The following is a 19,042-nucleotide window of genomic DNA, read 5'->3' as shown; positions in this document are numbered from 1 at the left end:
TGTAAAGTCTGATTTTGAAAATATGAAAGAGTTTTTAACAGAAGTTAAGGAAAAGACAACTTCTGACAAATTAGAACAGGATAAACCAGCTGAAGTCAACATAGGCTTAATGACAAAGAAGCAGCTTAAGTATAAGCTGAAAGAGATTAGGAATGTCAACAAGGTAAAGGAAGCTAGGAAAAATAGGAATGGAAAGGAAGGTGTGAACAAAAATAATAATAATATGCTTGTTCCTAATGCTCCTAGAAAGAAATGTTATAACTGTGGAAAATATAACCATCTTGCTTCTTTTTGCATGAAGAATAAAGATATAAACTCTTTACCTCCTAGGTCAGGAGTTAAGAGTCAGTCTGTTAGGTTTAAGCCATAAAATCCTTATTTTCATTATGGTAGTTTATGAAATTCCATTTATATTTGTAATGAATATCATAGTTTGTACTATGATTATTATCAAATAAAACCTTCTCTGAAGAAAGTTACTTTAATTCCTTCTAGTGTAAAGTCTGATGCAAAGTCTGATATAAACTCTGATAAACAGAATGTTAGTATAAACTCTGAAATTAAATCCGCTGCAAGTGCTAACAAACTTAAAAAGGCCAAAGGATCCAAGCAAGTATAGGTCCTTAAAACTAACCATTAGTGGTCTTTGTGATTGCAGAGCAACATGAAAAACATCCTAGTTTTGGACAGTGGATGTTCAGGACATATGACTGGAAATAAAGCCCTGCTATCAGACTTTGTGGAGAAAGCTAGCCCAGGAGTTTCTTATGGAGATGGCAACATGGAAAAAACTCTGGGATATGGTAATATAAATCTTGGGAATGTCTTCATTGAAACAGTAGCTCTTGTCTCAGGACTTAAACACAATCTGCTAAGTGTTAGTCAAATATGTGACAGAGGTTATCATGTGGATTTCTTTGAAGAACACTGTGAAATTGTAAGCAATTCTACAGGAGAAGTGGTTCTGAAAGGTTACAGGCATGGTAACATTTATGAAGCCAGACTTTCAACAAGTTCTGATGGTTCTGCAACTGTCTGTTGTGTAGAGCATCAATTGAAGAAAACTGGAATTGGCATAAAAGACTCTCTCATTTGAATTTCAATAACATAAATGAGCTAGAAAAGAAAGATCTTGTGAGAGGACTGCCAAAATCAGTATTTGCTCCTAATGGCCTTTGTGATTCATGTCAAAAGGCAAAACAAAGATAATCTTTATTCAAGAGAAAAACTGAATCCTCAATTCTTGAGCCTTATCACCTACTGCATGTTGATCTATTTGGTCCAATCAATGTCATGTCTATTGCAAAGATGAAATATGTTATGGTTATAGTGGATGAGTTCACAAGGTACACTTGGGTGTATTTCTTGCACAAGAAAAATGAAACTGCATCTACTCTAACTGATCATGTCAGACAGCTGGATAAGTTGGTCGAAGATTCTGTTAAAATTATAAGAAGTGATAATGGCACTGAGTTCAAGAATTCAATCATGGAAGAGTTCTGCAAAAAGCATGGAATCAAATAGGAATTTTCTGCACCTAGAACTGCACAACAAAATGGAGTTGTAGAAAGAAAGAACATGACTCTCATTGAAGCTGCACGAACTGTGCTTGATGAAGCAAAGCTACCAACCTACTTTTGGGCTGAAGCTGTGCAGACTGCTTGTTTTACATAGAATGCTAGACTCATAAACAAGCATGGAAAAACACCATATGAGATGGTGAAGAAACATAAGCCAAATCTGAAATACTTTCATATATTTGGATGTAAGTGTTTTGTTCTTAAGACTCATCCTGAATAGCTGTCAAAATTTGATCGAAAAGCTGATGAAGGAATCTTTGTTGGATATCCACTTTCCACAAAAGCCTTCAGAGTCTACAATTTAAGAACAAGGGTTGTCATGGAATCTATCATTGTATCTTTTGATGATAAGTACATTACTGGACTTGAAGATTTCAATGATCATGATCAACTGAGATTTGAAAATGAAGATTTAAATTCTGATTCTGTAAATTATGATGACTTAAACTCTGATCCTGTAAGTTCTGACGGGTTTAGTTCTGATGTCATTGAAACTGTGGTAACAACTCCAAAGGAAAATGCACATGTCCAGGGGGAGCAAGGTAAAGATCCTACCACAACTCAAGACTCTCAAGAAGCATCAGAACCTGTCAATGGCTCTTCAAGTTCTGATTCATCAAGTTCTGATGAGCCAAATTCTGATAATTCTGGAAACTCTGATTCTTCAAATCCTGAAGGATCTAACTCAAATTGTGAAGTCTCAGAGATCATAACTACAGGGGGAGCATCAGAAAATGCTGATGGAGATAGCATGGATCATGGGGGAGGATCCAGTTCTAGAAATCAACTTTCATCTGCAAGGAAGTGGACCAAATCACATACACCTGACTTAATAATTGGAGATCCTAAAGTAGGTGTCTGAACTAGAACTGCAACATCAAATGAATATCTCTATCATTCTTTTCTATCTCAGACTGAACCAAAGAAAGTGGAAGAAGCTCTTCAAGATGCTGATTGGGTGCAAGCAATTCAGGAAGAGTTGAATGAATTTGAAAGAAATAAAGTTTGGACCCTAGTGCCAAGACCAAAGAACAGTGCAGTTGTTGGCACAAAGTGGGTGTTCAGAAACAAAACTGGCAGTGATGGCATAATTACAAGGAACAAAGCAAGGCTGGTTGCTAAGGGTTACTCTCAATAGGAGGGTATTGATTTTGATAAAACATTTGCACCAGTTGCTAGATTGGAAGCCATAAGAATCTTTTTGGCTTATGCTACTCACAAAAAGTTTAAAGTCTTTCAAATGGATGTGAAAAGTGTTTTTCTTAATGGAGAATTAAAAGAAGAGGTGTATGTTGAACAACCTCCAGGCTTTATAGATTCAAAATTTCCAAATCATGTCTACAGGCATGACAAAGCACTTTATGGCCTTAAGCAAGCTCCAAGGGCATGGTATAAGACTTTAGCTCAATTCCTTCTGGAAAGTGGATTTCATAGAGGCACAATTGATAAAACACTGTTCTACCTCAACCATGGAAAGGACTTACTTTTGGTACAGATATATGTTGATGATATCATATTTGGTTCTACAAATGCCAAACTCTGTAAAAGGTTTGCAAAGCTAATGCAGTCAAAATATCAAATGAGTATGATGGGAGAACTTAGTTATATTCTGGGACTTCAAGTCAAGCAAAATGAAGAAGGTACTTTTATCAATCAATCCAAGTACACCAGAAATTTACTGAAGAAATTCAGAATGCAAGACTGTTCAACTGCATCCACTCCCATGGCCACTGCAACCAAGTTAGATAAAGATATTGGTTCATCAGTAGATATTACTAACTACGGAGGTATGATTGGCTCATTACTCTATTTAACTACTAGTAGACCTGATATCATGTAGGCTACCTGTCTTTGTGCAAGATTTCAGGCTGATCCAAGAGAACCTCATTTAATAGTTGTGAAAATAATTTTCAAGTACCTCAAAGGTACAGCTGATCTAGGATTGTGGTATCAGAGAGAATCAGATTTTAAGCTAATAGGTTAGCCAGATGTAGATTTTGCAGGATGCAAAATAGACAGGAAAAGCACTAGTGAAAACTGCCAATTTCTTGGAGGCAGATTGGTTTCTTAGTTTAGCAAGAAACAGAAATCAATTTCCCCATCAACTACAGAAGCATAATATATTGCTGGAGGAAGCTATTGTGCACAGATTCTTTGGATGAAGAATCAGTTACTGGATTATGGGTTAGAATTTTCTAAAATACCTATTTACTGTGATAATCAAAGTGCTATTGCTATGACAGGTAATCCAGTTCAACACTCAATGACAAAGCACATCAGCATTAGGTACCATTTTATAAGGGAACATGTGATGGAAGGTACAGTGGAATTGTATTTTGTTCCAACAGATCAACAACTAGCAGATATCTTCACAAAACCACTATGTGAAGCTACTTTTACAAGACTGATAAATGAACTTGAAATGGTTTCAGGTTCTTTCTCTAAATCTGCTTAGTTTTTGTTCTCATACATCAGACTTTATGATCAGTGTTTATAGATTGTCTTATCTTCATGTAATATGTGCTTAAATTGAATTATATTAAATGCTTATTGTTATCTGATGTGGATCTACATCAGATTTGAATATTCTGTAACTATTCAATCTAATGAGGATTACTGTGCTAGATGCTTACCTAGTAGTCTTTAACATACTAGAAATCCCATGTCTGAATTAGTTGTTTATGTGGAAATTTATTAACACAAGTAAATTCTTATTTTGAGCTTAGTCAAATTTACTTTTTGTGTCTTATTACTAAGTCATAAACTAGATTCTTGTTCTTATCTATCAAATTCTGATGTCAGTTAATCTTAAGGATGAACTACATGCTTGATAAGCCTCACTTATCTGAAGAACAGAAAAGAAAAGAAAATTGAAATCAAGTACTCCTTTAAGATCTAAAGTAAATATGTGAAAGGGAAAACCCAAGTGCATTGCTGGTATTAAGTTATATGCATTAGAAAAGCAAGTAAATTTTTCTTGGTGACTTTTCACATTCTCTGATTACTGGAGAAATACTCTGATAATAGCATAAATTCTGATAGCAGTTGTGACTCATTTACACTGAGAAGCCACTGTGATAAAGAATTCTAAAAGATGCATAAAATGAGCAGTCGCAGTTGAGGTGGACTTATGCACAAATTTATCCTATAGTAGACTTCATTATTAGTGACAGATTTTAAGCACTTTTCTTAGTTATGCCTTATTTCTAAGATGTACTGAAGTTTATCAGACTTTAATCTTTATCTGATATTTTACTAATGCACACACTATCACTCCATATGAATGATGAAAATTACTGTGGTGATCAAGTTATTTCAGATAAACAGTTAAGTGTCATATGCATAAATTCTGAGGACAAGTTCTGATGGAAGTTCTGATAATTAAACTCTGAAGAAATAAGTCAGTATTTGTATGAAGAATCACAGATACAAACATTCACTTTTTGAGTACAGAAACCATGTTCTGATGACTGTTAAAATTTGATAATAGTCAAGTTTTGATATTAAATTCTTATAGAAGCTCTGATGCTTACGTGACATTATTTTTTCCTTGACTTATTTGTGGTAAATACTGTAAGGGTCATGATTAATCATAATATAATTGGGTGAGATAAAAATAGTCATAATCATTTGGGTTAGTGGTAAACGTGTTTGTCTTAAAAAACTGCATGTGCACAGTAATTGTTACTTATTTCCCGTGCCCATTAACTCCTGCTTTAACTATTGACTGTTCATATATTGCCTAAGTCATTACACATCGGTCTAGGGAGACACTCATTAAGTTAACTCTACACTAATTTATTAATCAGTCCTCTAGTCCCTTGATATTCCATTGGCTATTTAACCGACATTTCATTTCAGATAAATCATCTTCTATTCTCACACAAAATCATTCTCTCTCTTTTAATTCTCACTATTTTCCTCCTTCATAAAAATGGTTCTTGTAAACATGTTTATGAACAATGAAAACTTCAACGTCGAGTTCAATTGTGATGACTGGGAATAGGAATGGCACGTCACTGCCATTCCTGATGAGATATGGAACTTGGTTCCACAAGAGGTTCAGACAAATCTCTTGTTCTTTAAGATGGACTACCAACTCCATCTTGATCGCTTGGAAGAAGAACAGAGAGAGGCTCTTCTTCAACAAGAACGGATCATCCGTCTTGTAGTGCTAGTTGTCAGCAGCAGGAGGAACTAATCGATAGCTTTCCTTCTTAGACCAAGGCTGTTAATGTTCACCATCTTAGACTAGGATTATCTTGTAATCTTTTGCATGTAATCTACAAATTTCATAAAATATACTCTTTTGATATTTTAATGAAATTTCTTTTGATTGCAAGATTTAGTCTTTGTTTATCTCGTATTATGTGCATGTGAATGTTCTCATTGAAGCCTGTTAATCTTTACTTCATCTACTTGAACATATTTCTTGATGAATGTTTTGATTAAAATTGTGGTTACTAATAATTTGTGCTGATTTGACAAACAAATGTTGAATTTGAATCGACATATCCTGAGTTACACTTGAGAAAGTAGAAGCAATTGAGAAAGCTCAAGAGAAGCAACATGCCCAAATCTCTGAGGTTCTGGCTAATCAAGCTTCTCAACAGGCTTAATTGGATGAAATCCAATCTTCCGTGGAACTTCTTCTCTCACTCCTACTATCAGATGATGCCAAAAAGGGGGAGAAGATAGTTAAGTCCAAATGCTCTAATGATCAAATACTGAAGAAGAAAGATGATGAAGCTGATGACCAGGGAAACCCTAGCAAGGGTAGAGGTCAAGTTCAAAGTAAAGGGCAAAGCAGCAAGGTTTCTTCAAGGAAACTAATTACTGAAGCAAGCAAATCTTCTACTCAAAAGAAGACAAGTTCTGAAGCTGCTCAAACTCAAAATCTGATAGCAAGTACTGAAACTCAAAATCTGATATCAAGTTCTGATGAGCAAAGTCTGATGACAAAGCCTGATGTTCTGATACAAGGTGGAAGTCAAGATTCTCAAAAGTTCATGCAAACTCTGAAGCTCAAGGGAAAGCAAACTACTATCTACTACAAAGATCTCAAGATTCAGACACTTGATGAGGAAATTGCTAGAAGATTATTTCTGAAACATAATCCAGGAATGGATTTAGAAAATCTCAAAAAGGAAGAAGCTAGATTCAAAGCTGAAAAGATAAATCTAAATCCAAAAGCTTCTATTGCAAAGAAACCTCCAAGGCCTAAGGAAAAAGGAATTATGATCAAGGAGAAGACAAATACTGAGGCATCAAAGTCCAAGAATAGATCACAGACTGAGATTCATCCTAAAGACAAAAGGAAAGGAAAATTGATGAACCAATCAAGCCACTGGAGATGAAAATTCCTTAAATTCTGATAAAGCCAGCGTGCAAAATGGTTCAAGTTACTGATGATAATCTTGCTGAAGATGAAGATGTTCAAACTCTGAAAAGAAAGAAGATTTCTGAAGAATCCAAGACAACCTCTGACAAGGCTCAAGTTGTTCAGAGTGAAGAAGTGCAACCTACAATAGAAACAGCAAGTTCTGATAAAGTCATCAAGACATCAACCTCTGACAGTGCTCAAGTTGATTTAGAAAAAATGAAAGTAGCTGACAAAAAGAAACTTCTGTGGAAAAATGTCAAACCATCAGATCCAAAGAAAAGCAAATTGTTATCTGATTTCATGACTGTTGGATTGAAAGCCAGAGAAGCAAGAGACAGAGCTGGACTAGGTTCTGATGAAGCTAAGATTAAAACAGGAGTTGAAGTGCTGACTAGAGATCCATTTCTTTTAACTGACCAACCTCTTGAAGATGTTACACAGAAACACCTTGATAAGGTTATCTCTGTTCAAGTGGTACTGGATGCTCATGACAAGCGCAATGTCAAGAAAAATCTGATTCTATTTCTTGAAGATGGAAGGACATATCAAATGTCAGAATCAGATGTGTTAAACAAATCACTGAAAGAACTTCAATTCTTTCATTACCTTTTAGAGGTAAAGTCTGATATTACCAGGAGATGGTCAAATTTCATATTGAAGACCATCAGAGATAAAGCAAGAATTTCTGGTTAAAGAGTTACAGAATTCATTCCTAATATTGTTGAAAATGATGGAAGTGAAATTCCAATGAAGAAGGATTCTGCTAAGCTTGAAGTAATACTGAAAGAGAAATGTCTATGCTACAATGAAGATTCTTCTCATCCTAGGGTAATAATACTGAATGATGGTTTAGAAAGAAACCATATCGCTGCTTTAAGGACTGCAATCTATCAGATTGGAAGTCACAATGAAGAGATCAAGCAAGTCAAGACTACAATGTCTCAAGTCCTGAGAATTAAAAAAGAAAAGCTGATATCAAACTTTGTCAATAATTATTATGGATTCAGATTGACTCAGTGAGATTGGTAAAAGCTACAAGGACTGTAAGTTGTAGTTAGTTATCTAGTTAAACTCTTATTTGCATTTGTACTTAAATGTTTTTGACCTCATCAAATCTATTAACTTGTATATTTTGCATAATTTACAAGTTGGGGGAGATTGTTAGATATATTTGAGATGTCATGTCTAATATGATTCATGTTTAGTTTTCAGATCTTAACAAACAGGACATATCAGGACTTATTGAAATCAGGACTTACTGGAAGTCAGAACTTAATATCAAAACTTAAGGTCATATCATAACTTAAGTGCGGGAAGACTTTCATATAAGGAAGGAAGCTGATTTACAGTAGAAGATCGAGACTAAAACAAAAGAAGATATGCATGGAAAGAGTTAGAAGACTGGAAGACTTGTAGAAGATATCTGATTGTTATGTCTTAGGAGTCAGAATTATATTCCATATCAATTAGAAGTTATCTTGTAACTGTGTATTATATAAACACAGACTTAGGGTTTACACTATATGTGTTATCATTATCGAGAAGATTATACATTTTAACCTAGCAGCTCTTAGTGATATTTGTTCATCACTGAGAGAGAACAACAGTTCTTATTGTAACAGAGTTTATTCAATATACTTGATCTTTGTTACATACTTGTGTTAAATCAATTTTATTGTATTAACACTGTATTCAACCCCCTTCTACAGTGTTATGTGACCTAACAGTGTAATCGTAGTTATAATAGGGGTAAAGGTTAGTCTAGAAGCTTATAGGCGTATAAGTCGATAAAGGGTGAATAGAAATGAGGTTAATATAATGTGTAGGTTCCGAAGCAAAGGGGAAGACTCGTGCCGTCAAGATCGAGTAATCTTAGAACTATTGGAAGGCAAGTTACTATTTTCTTATGCTTATAATTGTTGGCAAGTTACTTACCTATTTATTCTTATAATTGTTGCACATATATACATTTCCCATGAATGCTTAGTTATAACAACGCCATGTCCATGATTATTTCAAATACTTCCGTTGATCACTCTTAAATTGATTTTTACTTTACCTTCAAACGTTCTCCCCTTGAATCTAATTCAATTAAGTTGATACCCAATCTTTCCCCGGCATCCATGTTATAAATCAATAAAAATAAAATAAATGTTTTCTAATCTTAGTGGATTGGAACCAGCCGCAAGTCATTTTCACGTTATTGATAGGCTCACGTATAGCCTAGGGATCCCATTATATTAGAGAACCCAGCGAGGTTCAGGATTACTCGCGGTTGATCACCGGCTGTAATCTCTAGCGTCCTAAAATGATTTTAATGATTTGATATTTATAACATGATTTCCCGATGTCATGATACCATATGCCATGTTTCGATTATTATGACTCTACCATGCTTTTATACTATAACATGTTGCCCAATATCATGATTCCATATACCATGTTTTGATTGCTATACTTTTTCCATGTCTTCATATTATAACTTCATATTTCTTATTATCATTCTTACAAGTATTCATAACCCCTTGATTTATGAACTCGTGATAATGTCTTGCATAGTAGAATGATTAGAACTTGTTGAGCGTTGTAGCTCATTTTCTTGTGTTTAACCCTGTTCTACAGCTAGCAATCATGGTTCGTACCAAGCAGACCGCCCGTAAGTCAACCAGTAGGCAGGGTGAAGATCATTTGAGGGTGCAGGTAGAATATATATAGTATAGGCGGAATCCGCCAATATGTAATAGTGGTATTAGTTAGAAGGGTTGTTCCAAACTCTGAACTTGTAAAGATCTTGGGATTGTTATTATTTTGGTTATATTAGATCATTATCGTCCTTCGGACTTATAAGTTTGTAATAATTAAGGTTCTCTTTTATTTAGTGTCTGTGTGTGTTGTAGTTGGGGTGTGACAGGTTGAACCTGTATCACAGAATATATGGCAATGTAGAGATAAAATGCACTTAAGATCTATAATGAATGAAAGTTATGCATTTAATCTTTGAGAGAAATGATGTACAATAGTGATTTCAAAAGATTTTAATAAAATAAGCAACCACCACTATAAAAAGAAGTTTGATTTTTCTCTTAAAACTCTTCGTATGCACGAGTCTGTTTTGATGCATAAAAAGATAAATACTCATGTCTTTTAATATAAAAAAGACACGGACTCATGCCCTAACAGTAATAAGTAGAGAAAGAAAGATTTTGTCAAGATGCTATGTAAGGACACTACCCTGACATTGCAAGGATCCGTGTGGAGGAGTCTGAGGAGGAGTCCGAAGAGGAAGTTTAGGATGAGCTCTAGGAGACTTGACCTTTAGTTGCTTGGATTAGGTTGTTCCTTTTATTACCATGTTATTTGTTTCCGTTTCTAGACTCTCGTACTATTTCAATTTGGATCTGTAATCGTATTTGTACCTTGTGATTCGTACCTTTGGACTTGAACCATGTTAAATTCAGTTATGCACTTTCTTTGATTCTTATAATTGCTCCTTTAAAATTTCTTGCTTATCACCATGCATCGCCTTATTGTTTGAAAACTGTCTACCATGATGACTGCAAAATAATAACCTAATTCTGTATCACTCAAACTGTATAACACTTATTTCAACAAATGGCACCTAGAAGAGCTCGAGGAAGACTTACAAATAACCAAGAAAATGACGGAGAAAACCAAAACCCTGATATAGCACAACTTGTGGAATTGGTACGCCAACAAACTGCTATCATAGCTTAACAACAACTACTTCTTCAACAAATGCAACCCCCTCAACCACCCCCAAAAGGTGTCACTACTTTCAAAACATTTCAATCTGTAAAACCCCCAGAATTTAAAGGAACACAAGACCCGGTAGAAGCTCATGCTTGGCTTAAGGAAATCGAAAAGGCCTTTGCCTTAACAAATGTTGGAGATAACCAGAAGGTGGAGTATGCTACTTATTTTCTCAAAGGTGAATCAAACTATTGGTGGGAGTCGGCAAAAGCTTTAGAAGCTGTTGAAGTTATTACTTGGGATATGTTTAAGAGAATGTTCTTAGATAAGTATTTTCCTCGCTATATGCAAACACAAATGGAGATGAAATTCTTTGAGTTGAAGCAAGACAACATGACAGTCGATGAATATGAGAAGAAGTTTACAGAACTTTCTAGATTTATGGGAGAGTATGTTGATTCTGAAGATAAAAGGGCAAAAAGGTTCCAACAGGGATTGAAGCCTTGGTTAAGGAGTCGTGTGGCAGGTTTTGAGTTGACCACCTATGCTGAAGTGGTTTAGAAGGCAATGGTAATTGAAGGCGAGAGTGAGCAAAATCAAAAGGAGAAAGGCAATAAGAAAAGAAGAATTGAAACAGGAGAAGAAGGCTCAAGTTACAAGGGCCAGAATCAGAGAGTTAATCAAAGGTTTAAACCTCAGAGTGGACCCGGAAACTTCAAGAAGAAAGAATTTGGGAATAAATCACAAGAAACAAGATCTCAATCAACCAGTGGACAGATTCCCCCGCAAGGATCAATTCCGGAATGTAAGATTTGTAATAGGTGACATACGAGAATCTGCAATAAGGCGAATATAGTTTATTTCAAGTGTCATACGAAGGGCCATTATGCTCATGAATGTAAGAATCAGAAGGCCAACATCACGTGTTACAAGTGTGGGAAACCAAGACATGTTTAACGAAAATGCAAAGGTGTGGGTAATAACCAATTGATGCAACTGACTACTTTACCCCACCCTGTGAATCAAGTAACTCCTATGCCAACCCCATCATTTCCAATATCTTTCAATCAACCTCAGATAGCATTATCTTCAAATCGCCCAGCTTTGACTTATCCAGCTCAAGCAAGAACTTTCAACATGAACGTGAAGGATGCAATTCAAAGTTCCGATGTGGTGTCAGGTATGCTTTCTGTGAATGCCACTAGTGCTAAAGTATTAATTGATTCGGGAGCCACCAGATCATTTATTTCAAAATCTTTTGTTGCTAAGTTGGATTGTGAAACCCAATTGTTGCATGAACCCTTATTCATTATCTTAGCTAATCAAGATAGAGTATCTGTAAATCATATTTGCCCTCATTATAAAATAAAGATAGCCGGACATGTTTTTCCTGCGAACCTTATTCCTTTCCAATTAGGAGAATTCGATGTGATCTTAGGAATGGATTGGCTGACAAGTTTCAGTGCTCAAATAGACTGTAAGGATAAAAGAGTAGTATTAAGTACACCTCAAGGTAAGAAAGTAACGTTCAAGGGCCAAAAGAAAACTCAGACATTTCTCACCTCGATACAAGCAAAGAAGTTGATTCGGAAAGGATGCGAGGCGTATGTAATTGATAAAGATAGAGAAGTTTCTAATCCGGAAGACATTCCAGTGGTAAGAGATTTTCTGGACATTTTCCCTGAAGAACTTCCTGGCTTACCCCCGGACCGACAAATTAAATTTATAATAGACCTTGTACCCGGCACTGAACCCATTTCGAAAGCTCCATATAGGATGGCACCAACGGAGATGAAGGAATTAGCAAAGCAAATACAAGAACTACTAGACAAGGGATTTATAAAACCAAGTGTTTCACCGTGGGGGGCGCCAGTGTTGTTTGTGAAGAAGAAGGATGGAAGTATGAGACTTTGTATAGATTATCGAGAATTGAACAAGTTGACGATTAAGAATAGATACCCTTTGCCTAGAATTGATGATCTGTTTGACCAACTCAAAGGAGCCTCTTGTTTTTCAAAGATTGATCTACGATTGGGATACCACCAATTAAAGATTAAGTCTGAAGACATATAGAAAACAGCTTTTCGAACAAGATATGGACATTACGAGTTTCTCGTTATGGCTTTTGGGTTGATGAATGCACCAGCTGCTTTTATGGATTTAATAAATCGAGTATTCCAGGAGTATTTGGACAAGTTTGTCGTAGTTTTTAATGATGATATTCTGGTATATTCAAAGACAGAAGCTGATCACGCAGAACATCTAAGAATAGTCTTGGAAATGCTGCGAAAGGAGAGATTGTATGCCAAGTTCTCGAAGTGCGAGTTTTGGTTAGTTGAAGTAAGATTTCTAGTACACATTATTGGAAGAGAAAGAATTAGAGTAGATCCTGAAAAGATTGAGGCTGTAATGAATTGGGAGAGACCGAAGACGTCAACGGAAGTGAGAAGTTTTATGGGACTAGCGGGATATTACAGAAGGTTTGTAAAGGATTTTTCGAAGATTGTCGTACCCTTGACCAAATTGACAAGAAAGAATGAAAAGTTTGAATGGACGGAGAAGTGCAAAAATAGTTTTCAAGAATTAAAGCAAAGATTGATAACTGCTCTGGTTTTAGCATTACCAGATGATAAGGGAGATTTTGTAATATACAGTGATGCCTCTTACAAAGGACTTGGATGTGTATTGATGCAACACGGGAAGGTGATAGCGTATGCTTCAAGATAACTTAAACCACATGAACAGAAGTACCCGACTCATGACTTAAAATTATTTGTGATGGTGTTTGCTTTGAAGCTTTGGAGATACTACTTATATTGGGAAAAGTGTGAGATATACACAGATCATGAGAGTCTGAAGTACCTCTTTACTCAGAAGGAGCTGAATATGAGACAACGTCGATGGTTGGAATTAATCATAGACTACGATTATTCGATATAGTATCATTCGGGGAAGGCCAACGTGGTAGCAGACGCTTTGAGTAGGAAGGAAAGGTTAAATATGATAACAATGTCGAAGGAATTATTTGATGAATTTAAAAAATTGCAATTAGAGCTTTGTGATCATAGAAGAGCGGAAGAAATATGTTATGCCGTTACTTTTTAACCGACATTACTAGAAAGGATAAAGAAATGCCAAGCTGAAGTACTGACTCAAGAGAATAATTAGTTGACAGAAGAAGAGATATGTACCCAAAAAGACGAACAAGGTGTGTTGAGATTTTTAGCAAGAATTTGGATCCCAAATGTGACTGAATTGAAGAATGATATTTTAAAGGAAGCACACAACTTAAGATTTTTGATTCACCCGGGAAGTACCAAAATGTACCATGATTTGAAAAAGAGTTTTTGGTGGCCGAACATGAAAAGGCAGATTGCGGAGTGGATTTCAAAATGCGACACGTGCCAAAGAGTGAAAGCAGAACAAAAGAGACCAAGTGGTTTGATTCAACCATTGAAGACTCCAGAATGGAAGTGGGAAAATATTTCCATGGATTTTGTAGTGGGATTACCGTGAAAACGTTCTGGACATGACGTAATTTGGGTGATAGTTGACCGCCTTACGAAATCGGCTCATTATCTTTCAATCAATGAGAAGTCTTCGTTAGAAAGACTAGTTCATATGTACGTACGTGAAATTGTGTTACGTCATGGTGTACCCATATCAATAGTTTTGGATTGAGACCCGCGATTCAACTCGAGATTCTGGAGACAATTTCAAGAAAATCTTGGAACAAAATTAGACATAAGTATGGCATATCATCCACAAACCGATGGCCAAAGTGAGCGAACAATCCAAACCATCGAAGATATGTTGTAAAGCTGTGCACTGATTTTTCGGGAAGTTGGGATGATCATCTACCACTCGTAGAATTCTCGTATAACAATAGCTACCATTTCAGTATTGGCATGCCACCATACGAAGCGTTATATGGATAAAAGTGTAGAACACCGACGAGTTGGGATGAAGTTGGAGAAGGAAAGATTTATGGACCTGAACTGATTCAGCAAATGAAGGACACTGTCACTGTGATCAAGAAGAGACTCATTGCTGCTCAGGATAGATAAAGGAAGTACACGGACCCCGCCCGGAAGGATGTGAAATTTGAAATTAGGGAAGCTGTGTTGCTAAAAGTATCACCATGGAAGGGTTTGACCCGATTCGGTAAGAAAGGGAAGTTAGCGCCAAGATACATTGGACCTTTTGAAGTCTTGAACCAAGTAGGAAAAGTTGCCTATGAGCTAGCCTTGCCGCCACAATATCAGCATGTGCAAGATATATTTCATGTCTCATTGCTAAAGAAGTATAATCCGGATGCCAATCATGTTATAGAGATGGAACCAATGGAGCTTCAGGATGATTTATCGTATGAAGAGCAACTTGTACAAATACTGGATCGACAAGAGAGGATTCTTAGGAATAAATCAGTAGGTTTGGTGAAAGTATTGTGGAGGAATCCTAAAGTCAAAAAAGCAACGTGGGAATTAGAATCTGAAATGCGAAATCAATATCCTCAATTATTCTCCTAGATTCTGAGGAGAGAATCCTATAAGGGGGAGAGGATGTGATAACCGGTAAATATTGAAGTTATTTTTATAAGTGTGATATATATATTCCTAAATATTATGTGTTATAAGACCGATTATGAAAATTCATTATATATTGTGTATAATTTTGTCGTATGGCATTACGAGTGTTGCTGGAATATTTTAAGCGTGTAAAATTTCGTACGCAAGTAAGATTTTCGCTACGCGATTTGTAAATAATAGAGATTTCTCGCAAGTTAGTAATATTTGAATAAGTTGCGAATAGACGGATAAATTATATTCTAATATTGTGGAATATAGTCAATTTATTTGTAATTGCTTGTGTGATTTTTAATGTGTTAAATTATATTTTACATGAATTATTTATTAGTATGATAATGTTAGAAAAAAAATTAATATAAAATTTTGGTTCAAAATTTTTGAAAACAATTTTATTAAATTTCTAAAATCTCATAGTATTTATGATATTTATTTGGTGATTTATGGATTTGTATTTTAATTACTAAAACACATTATTTTTAAATATACTTTTAATAGTTATTGAATTACAAGCATACCCTTACATGCAAATTCCACTCAAATAGAGACCAAGGGTAGGACTGTCCTTTCACTCCCCACTAACTCCATTTGACCAAGCAAAAGACCAATAAAACCTTACATGCAAAAGCTAGCTATTAGTGGATGAAGGCTAAAATGGTAAGTTCAATCTCCACTACCATTTTCGTAAGATAAAAACAAGTTAAACATTCCATTCACCTCTTTTTTCTTCACCAACACCTCACTCCACCCTCTCTTCTCTCATTCCCTCTCTCTCGGCTGCGCCTTCAACCCCCTCCCCTCTCATTTTTTTTCTTCTTCATTTTTTCATCTTCTTGCATCTTTCAACTCCTCTAAGCAAAGGACAATTTCACTTGGTTCTATATCATCATTCAATATTAGTTTCTTAGTTGCATGTAGTTAAAGCCAAGGGTTTAACTTTGATTCTTGTGAATCTAGAGTTGAACTAATTGTGGCTTATAAAACTGAGCAAGAGATGGTCTTGATGAAGTGTTTTGCTTCTACTTTTAAGCCAGATCTTGGCCTCAAGCATTCGGCAATGACTCTTAAGGAGCCGAATGAATTTTTGTGGTTTGTATGTTAGTTTTAATTGTTTTTCAAAAAAAAAAGAAGCTTTCCATGTGACTTTTAAGGAATCTATGATCTTTTAAAATGTATTTTTACAAAGTTTCTATCCTTGCATGCTATGATTTTTACACTTAAAAGTTGAAGTTAATGCTTGCATGTCGTAGTATAAGTGATATTTCGAACAAATGTGCTACGTGACTTGAATTTGAGTTTTTGTGCAATGCATGCCACGGTTTTTGCTCTAAAATGCTAGTATGCTATATGTCTTAATACGTTATGATTAAATCTAGTAGCCATCAAGTTTATACCTTATATTTTTGGTTCAGAATTTTTCTTAAAAATAGTATATGTAAAAATCTTCCTTGTTATGCTCTTTATGTTTGCCTTGGTAATCGATTTATATGGCTAGGTTTATGCTCTTATTGCCCATAAAATGGTAGTTAGTAGGGTTGTGCATGTTATAGATTAGGTTTGTTGGGTTGCATGTTGGTTTTGGTGTTGGAATGGGAGTTAAGGTGGAAGGAGGTACACTAGGCACTAAGTAGCAGATTTTTCCACTCTAAGTATAGGCTATTTTGGGTGAGTTTTGGTGAGGCCTTGCTAGGCCCAAGTTCACTGGAGATAGTAATTGAGTTATACTTGAGTCCAATAGCCTTGGTTCCATAAGAAACTTGCATTTAGGTAGGCACACACACACATTTCCGAGAGTAACTCATAATAGGGCAGAATTGCATAAGCTTGAACTTTGGTCGATTATAACCATGCCATAGGCTAGGCCTTCACGGGGCCTTGGCTTAAATAAGTATAATGCATCCCTAGGAAGCTTAACAAACCTTTAGAATTAAAAATTGAATGAGAAAAGTGGGTTTTATGTAAGTAAAAACAGAGCAGATTGAATTCTAGTGGGGCTGGACAAAGTCAACTTTGGGCAGAAGCCTAGAGAGGCCTAGGTGAGGTCTTGGGAAGTGGTTTTGTTAGAAGGCCCTATGTAGAAGTCGAGATTTTTGCCAAAGAGCATAGGCTGTGCAAACTGATGCTCGCAGGGGACTTCGGTGAGAGTTTTGACCTTTGTAAACCTTTAGGAGTAAGGCCCTTGAGTCTCACCAAATTTAGAAGTTAGTTTAGAGTTTTAACAACCTTTAGGAAGTGGTTTGGAGTGAAGGCCCAAGGTGGAAACACTCCATTTCCACCAAGGCACCTGAGGAGCACCCCTCGAGTGGCGTTAGGCAACTTTAGTGATGTATGTTGTGTTTGGGACTTTGAAGTGAAGGGTCTGAGTGTAGCATAGCATCTTTTGATGATTTGATATTTATAACATGGTTTCCCGATGCCATGATACCATATGCCATGTTTCGATTATTATGATTCTACCATGCTTTTATACTATAACATGTTGCCCGATATCATGATTCCATAGACCATGTTTCCATTGCTATAATTTTTCCATGTCTTCATATTATAACTTCATGTTTCTTATTGTCATTCTTACAAATATCCATAACCCCTTGATTTATGAACTAGTGATAATGTCTTGCATAGTATAATGATTAGTATTTGCTAAGAGTTGTAGCTCATTTTCTTGTGTTTAACCCTATTCTACAGCTAGAAATCATGGTTCATACCAAGAAGACTACCCGTAAGTAAACCGGTAGGCAGGGTGAAGATCATTTGAGGGCGCAGGTAGAATATATATAGTATAGGCGGAATCCGCCAGTATATAATCTTTGTATTAGTTAGAAGGGTTGTTCCAAACTCTGAACTTGTAAAGATCTTGGGATTGTTATTATTTTGGTGGTATTAGATCATTATCGTCCTTCGGACTTATAAGTTTGTAATAATTAAGGTTCTCTTTTATTAGTGGGTATGTGTGTGTTGTAGTTGGGGTGTGACAGGATGAACATGTATCACAGAACATATGGCAATGTAGAGATAAAATGCACTTAAGATCTATAATGAATGAAAATTATGCATTTAATCTTTGAGAGAAATGATGTACAATAGTGATTTCAAAAGATTTTAATAAAATAAGCAACCACCACTGTAAAAAGAAGCTTGATTTTTCTCTTAAAACTGTCTGTGTGTACGAGTCTGTTTTTATGCATAAAGAGATAAATACTCATGTATTTTAATATGAAAAAGACAGGGACTCATGACCTAGCAGTAATAAGAAGAGAAAGAAAGATTTTGTATTTCAATATGAATGAGTTTTTGTAAAAGCATTGATCACTTAGGGTAAAGTCTAAGCAATTTTCATTCATGTCAAAAGCTCTATAATCTATTTTTATAAAATTATACCAACAATATTGTTTATTGATAAATAATATTAATAAGAATAACTATGCTGATGATTTCAAAATATAGTGAATCTTTCAGATATAGCAATTCATATAAATTCACTAGAACTTAAAATCTCACAATTATCTGCAACAAAATATTAACAACATATCATTGACTGATACTTGTCAAGTACTTTATATACCAATAATTATGTTGCATCCTACTTTAATATAATTTAAATTATGAAACTGATTTGACATGGAATTGTCTAACATCTTAATTCAAATATATTATAATAAGATATCAATGAATTAAATACCATTTATCTATTAAATATACATTAGCATTCAATTTCATATATTATACAATTGTCAACTCCTAACAACTGTAATATCTCAAACAATGTTGGTTCGATAAAT

At 35.3% G+C, this 19,042-nt stretch overlaps 1 protein-coding gene across 1 annotated transcript; it reads left to right on the top strand.

Annotated features, from left to right (window-relative positions):
* The first annotated feature begins 10,719 nt into the window (after window positions 1–10,719).
* LOC141695940 (uncharacterized) lies at window positions 10,720–11,235 on the top strand. The gene has a single exon (XM_074500143.1). The coding sequence runs from the start codon at window positions 10,720–10,722 to the stop codon at window positions 11,233–11,235; it is 516 nt and encodes a 171-aa protein (XP_074356244.1).
* Window positions 11,236–19,042: the final 7,807 nt, after the last annotated feature.

Source organism: Apium graveolens, chromosome 11 (genome assembly GCF_009905375.1).
Source record: "Apium graveolens cultivar Ventura chromosome 11, ASM990537v1, whole genome shotgun sequence".
In the NCBI taxonomy this organism is placed as follows: domain Eukaryota; kingdom Viridiplantae; phylum Streptophyta; class Magnoliopsida; order Apiales; family Apiaceae; genus Apium; species Apium graveolens.
The sequence above is the reverse complement of the archived record's forward strand: the minus strand, read 5'-3'. Positions and strand labels throughout refer to the sequence as shown.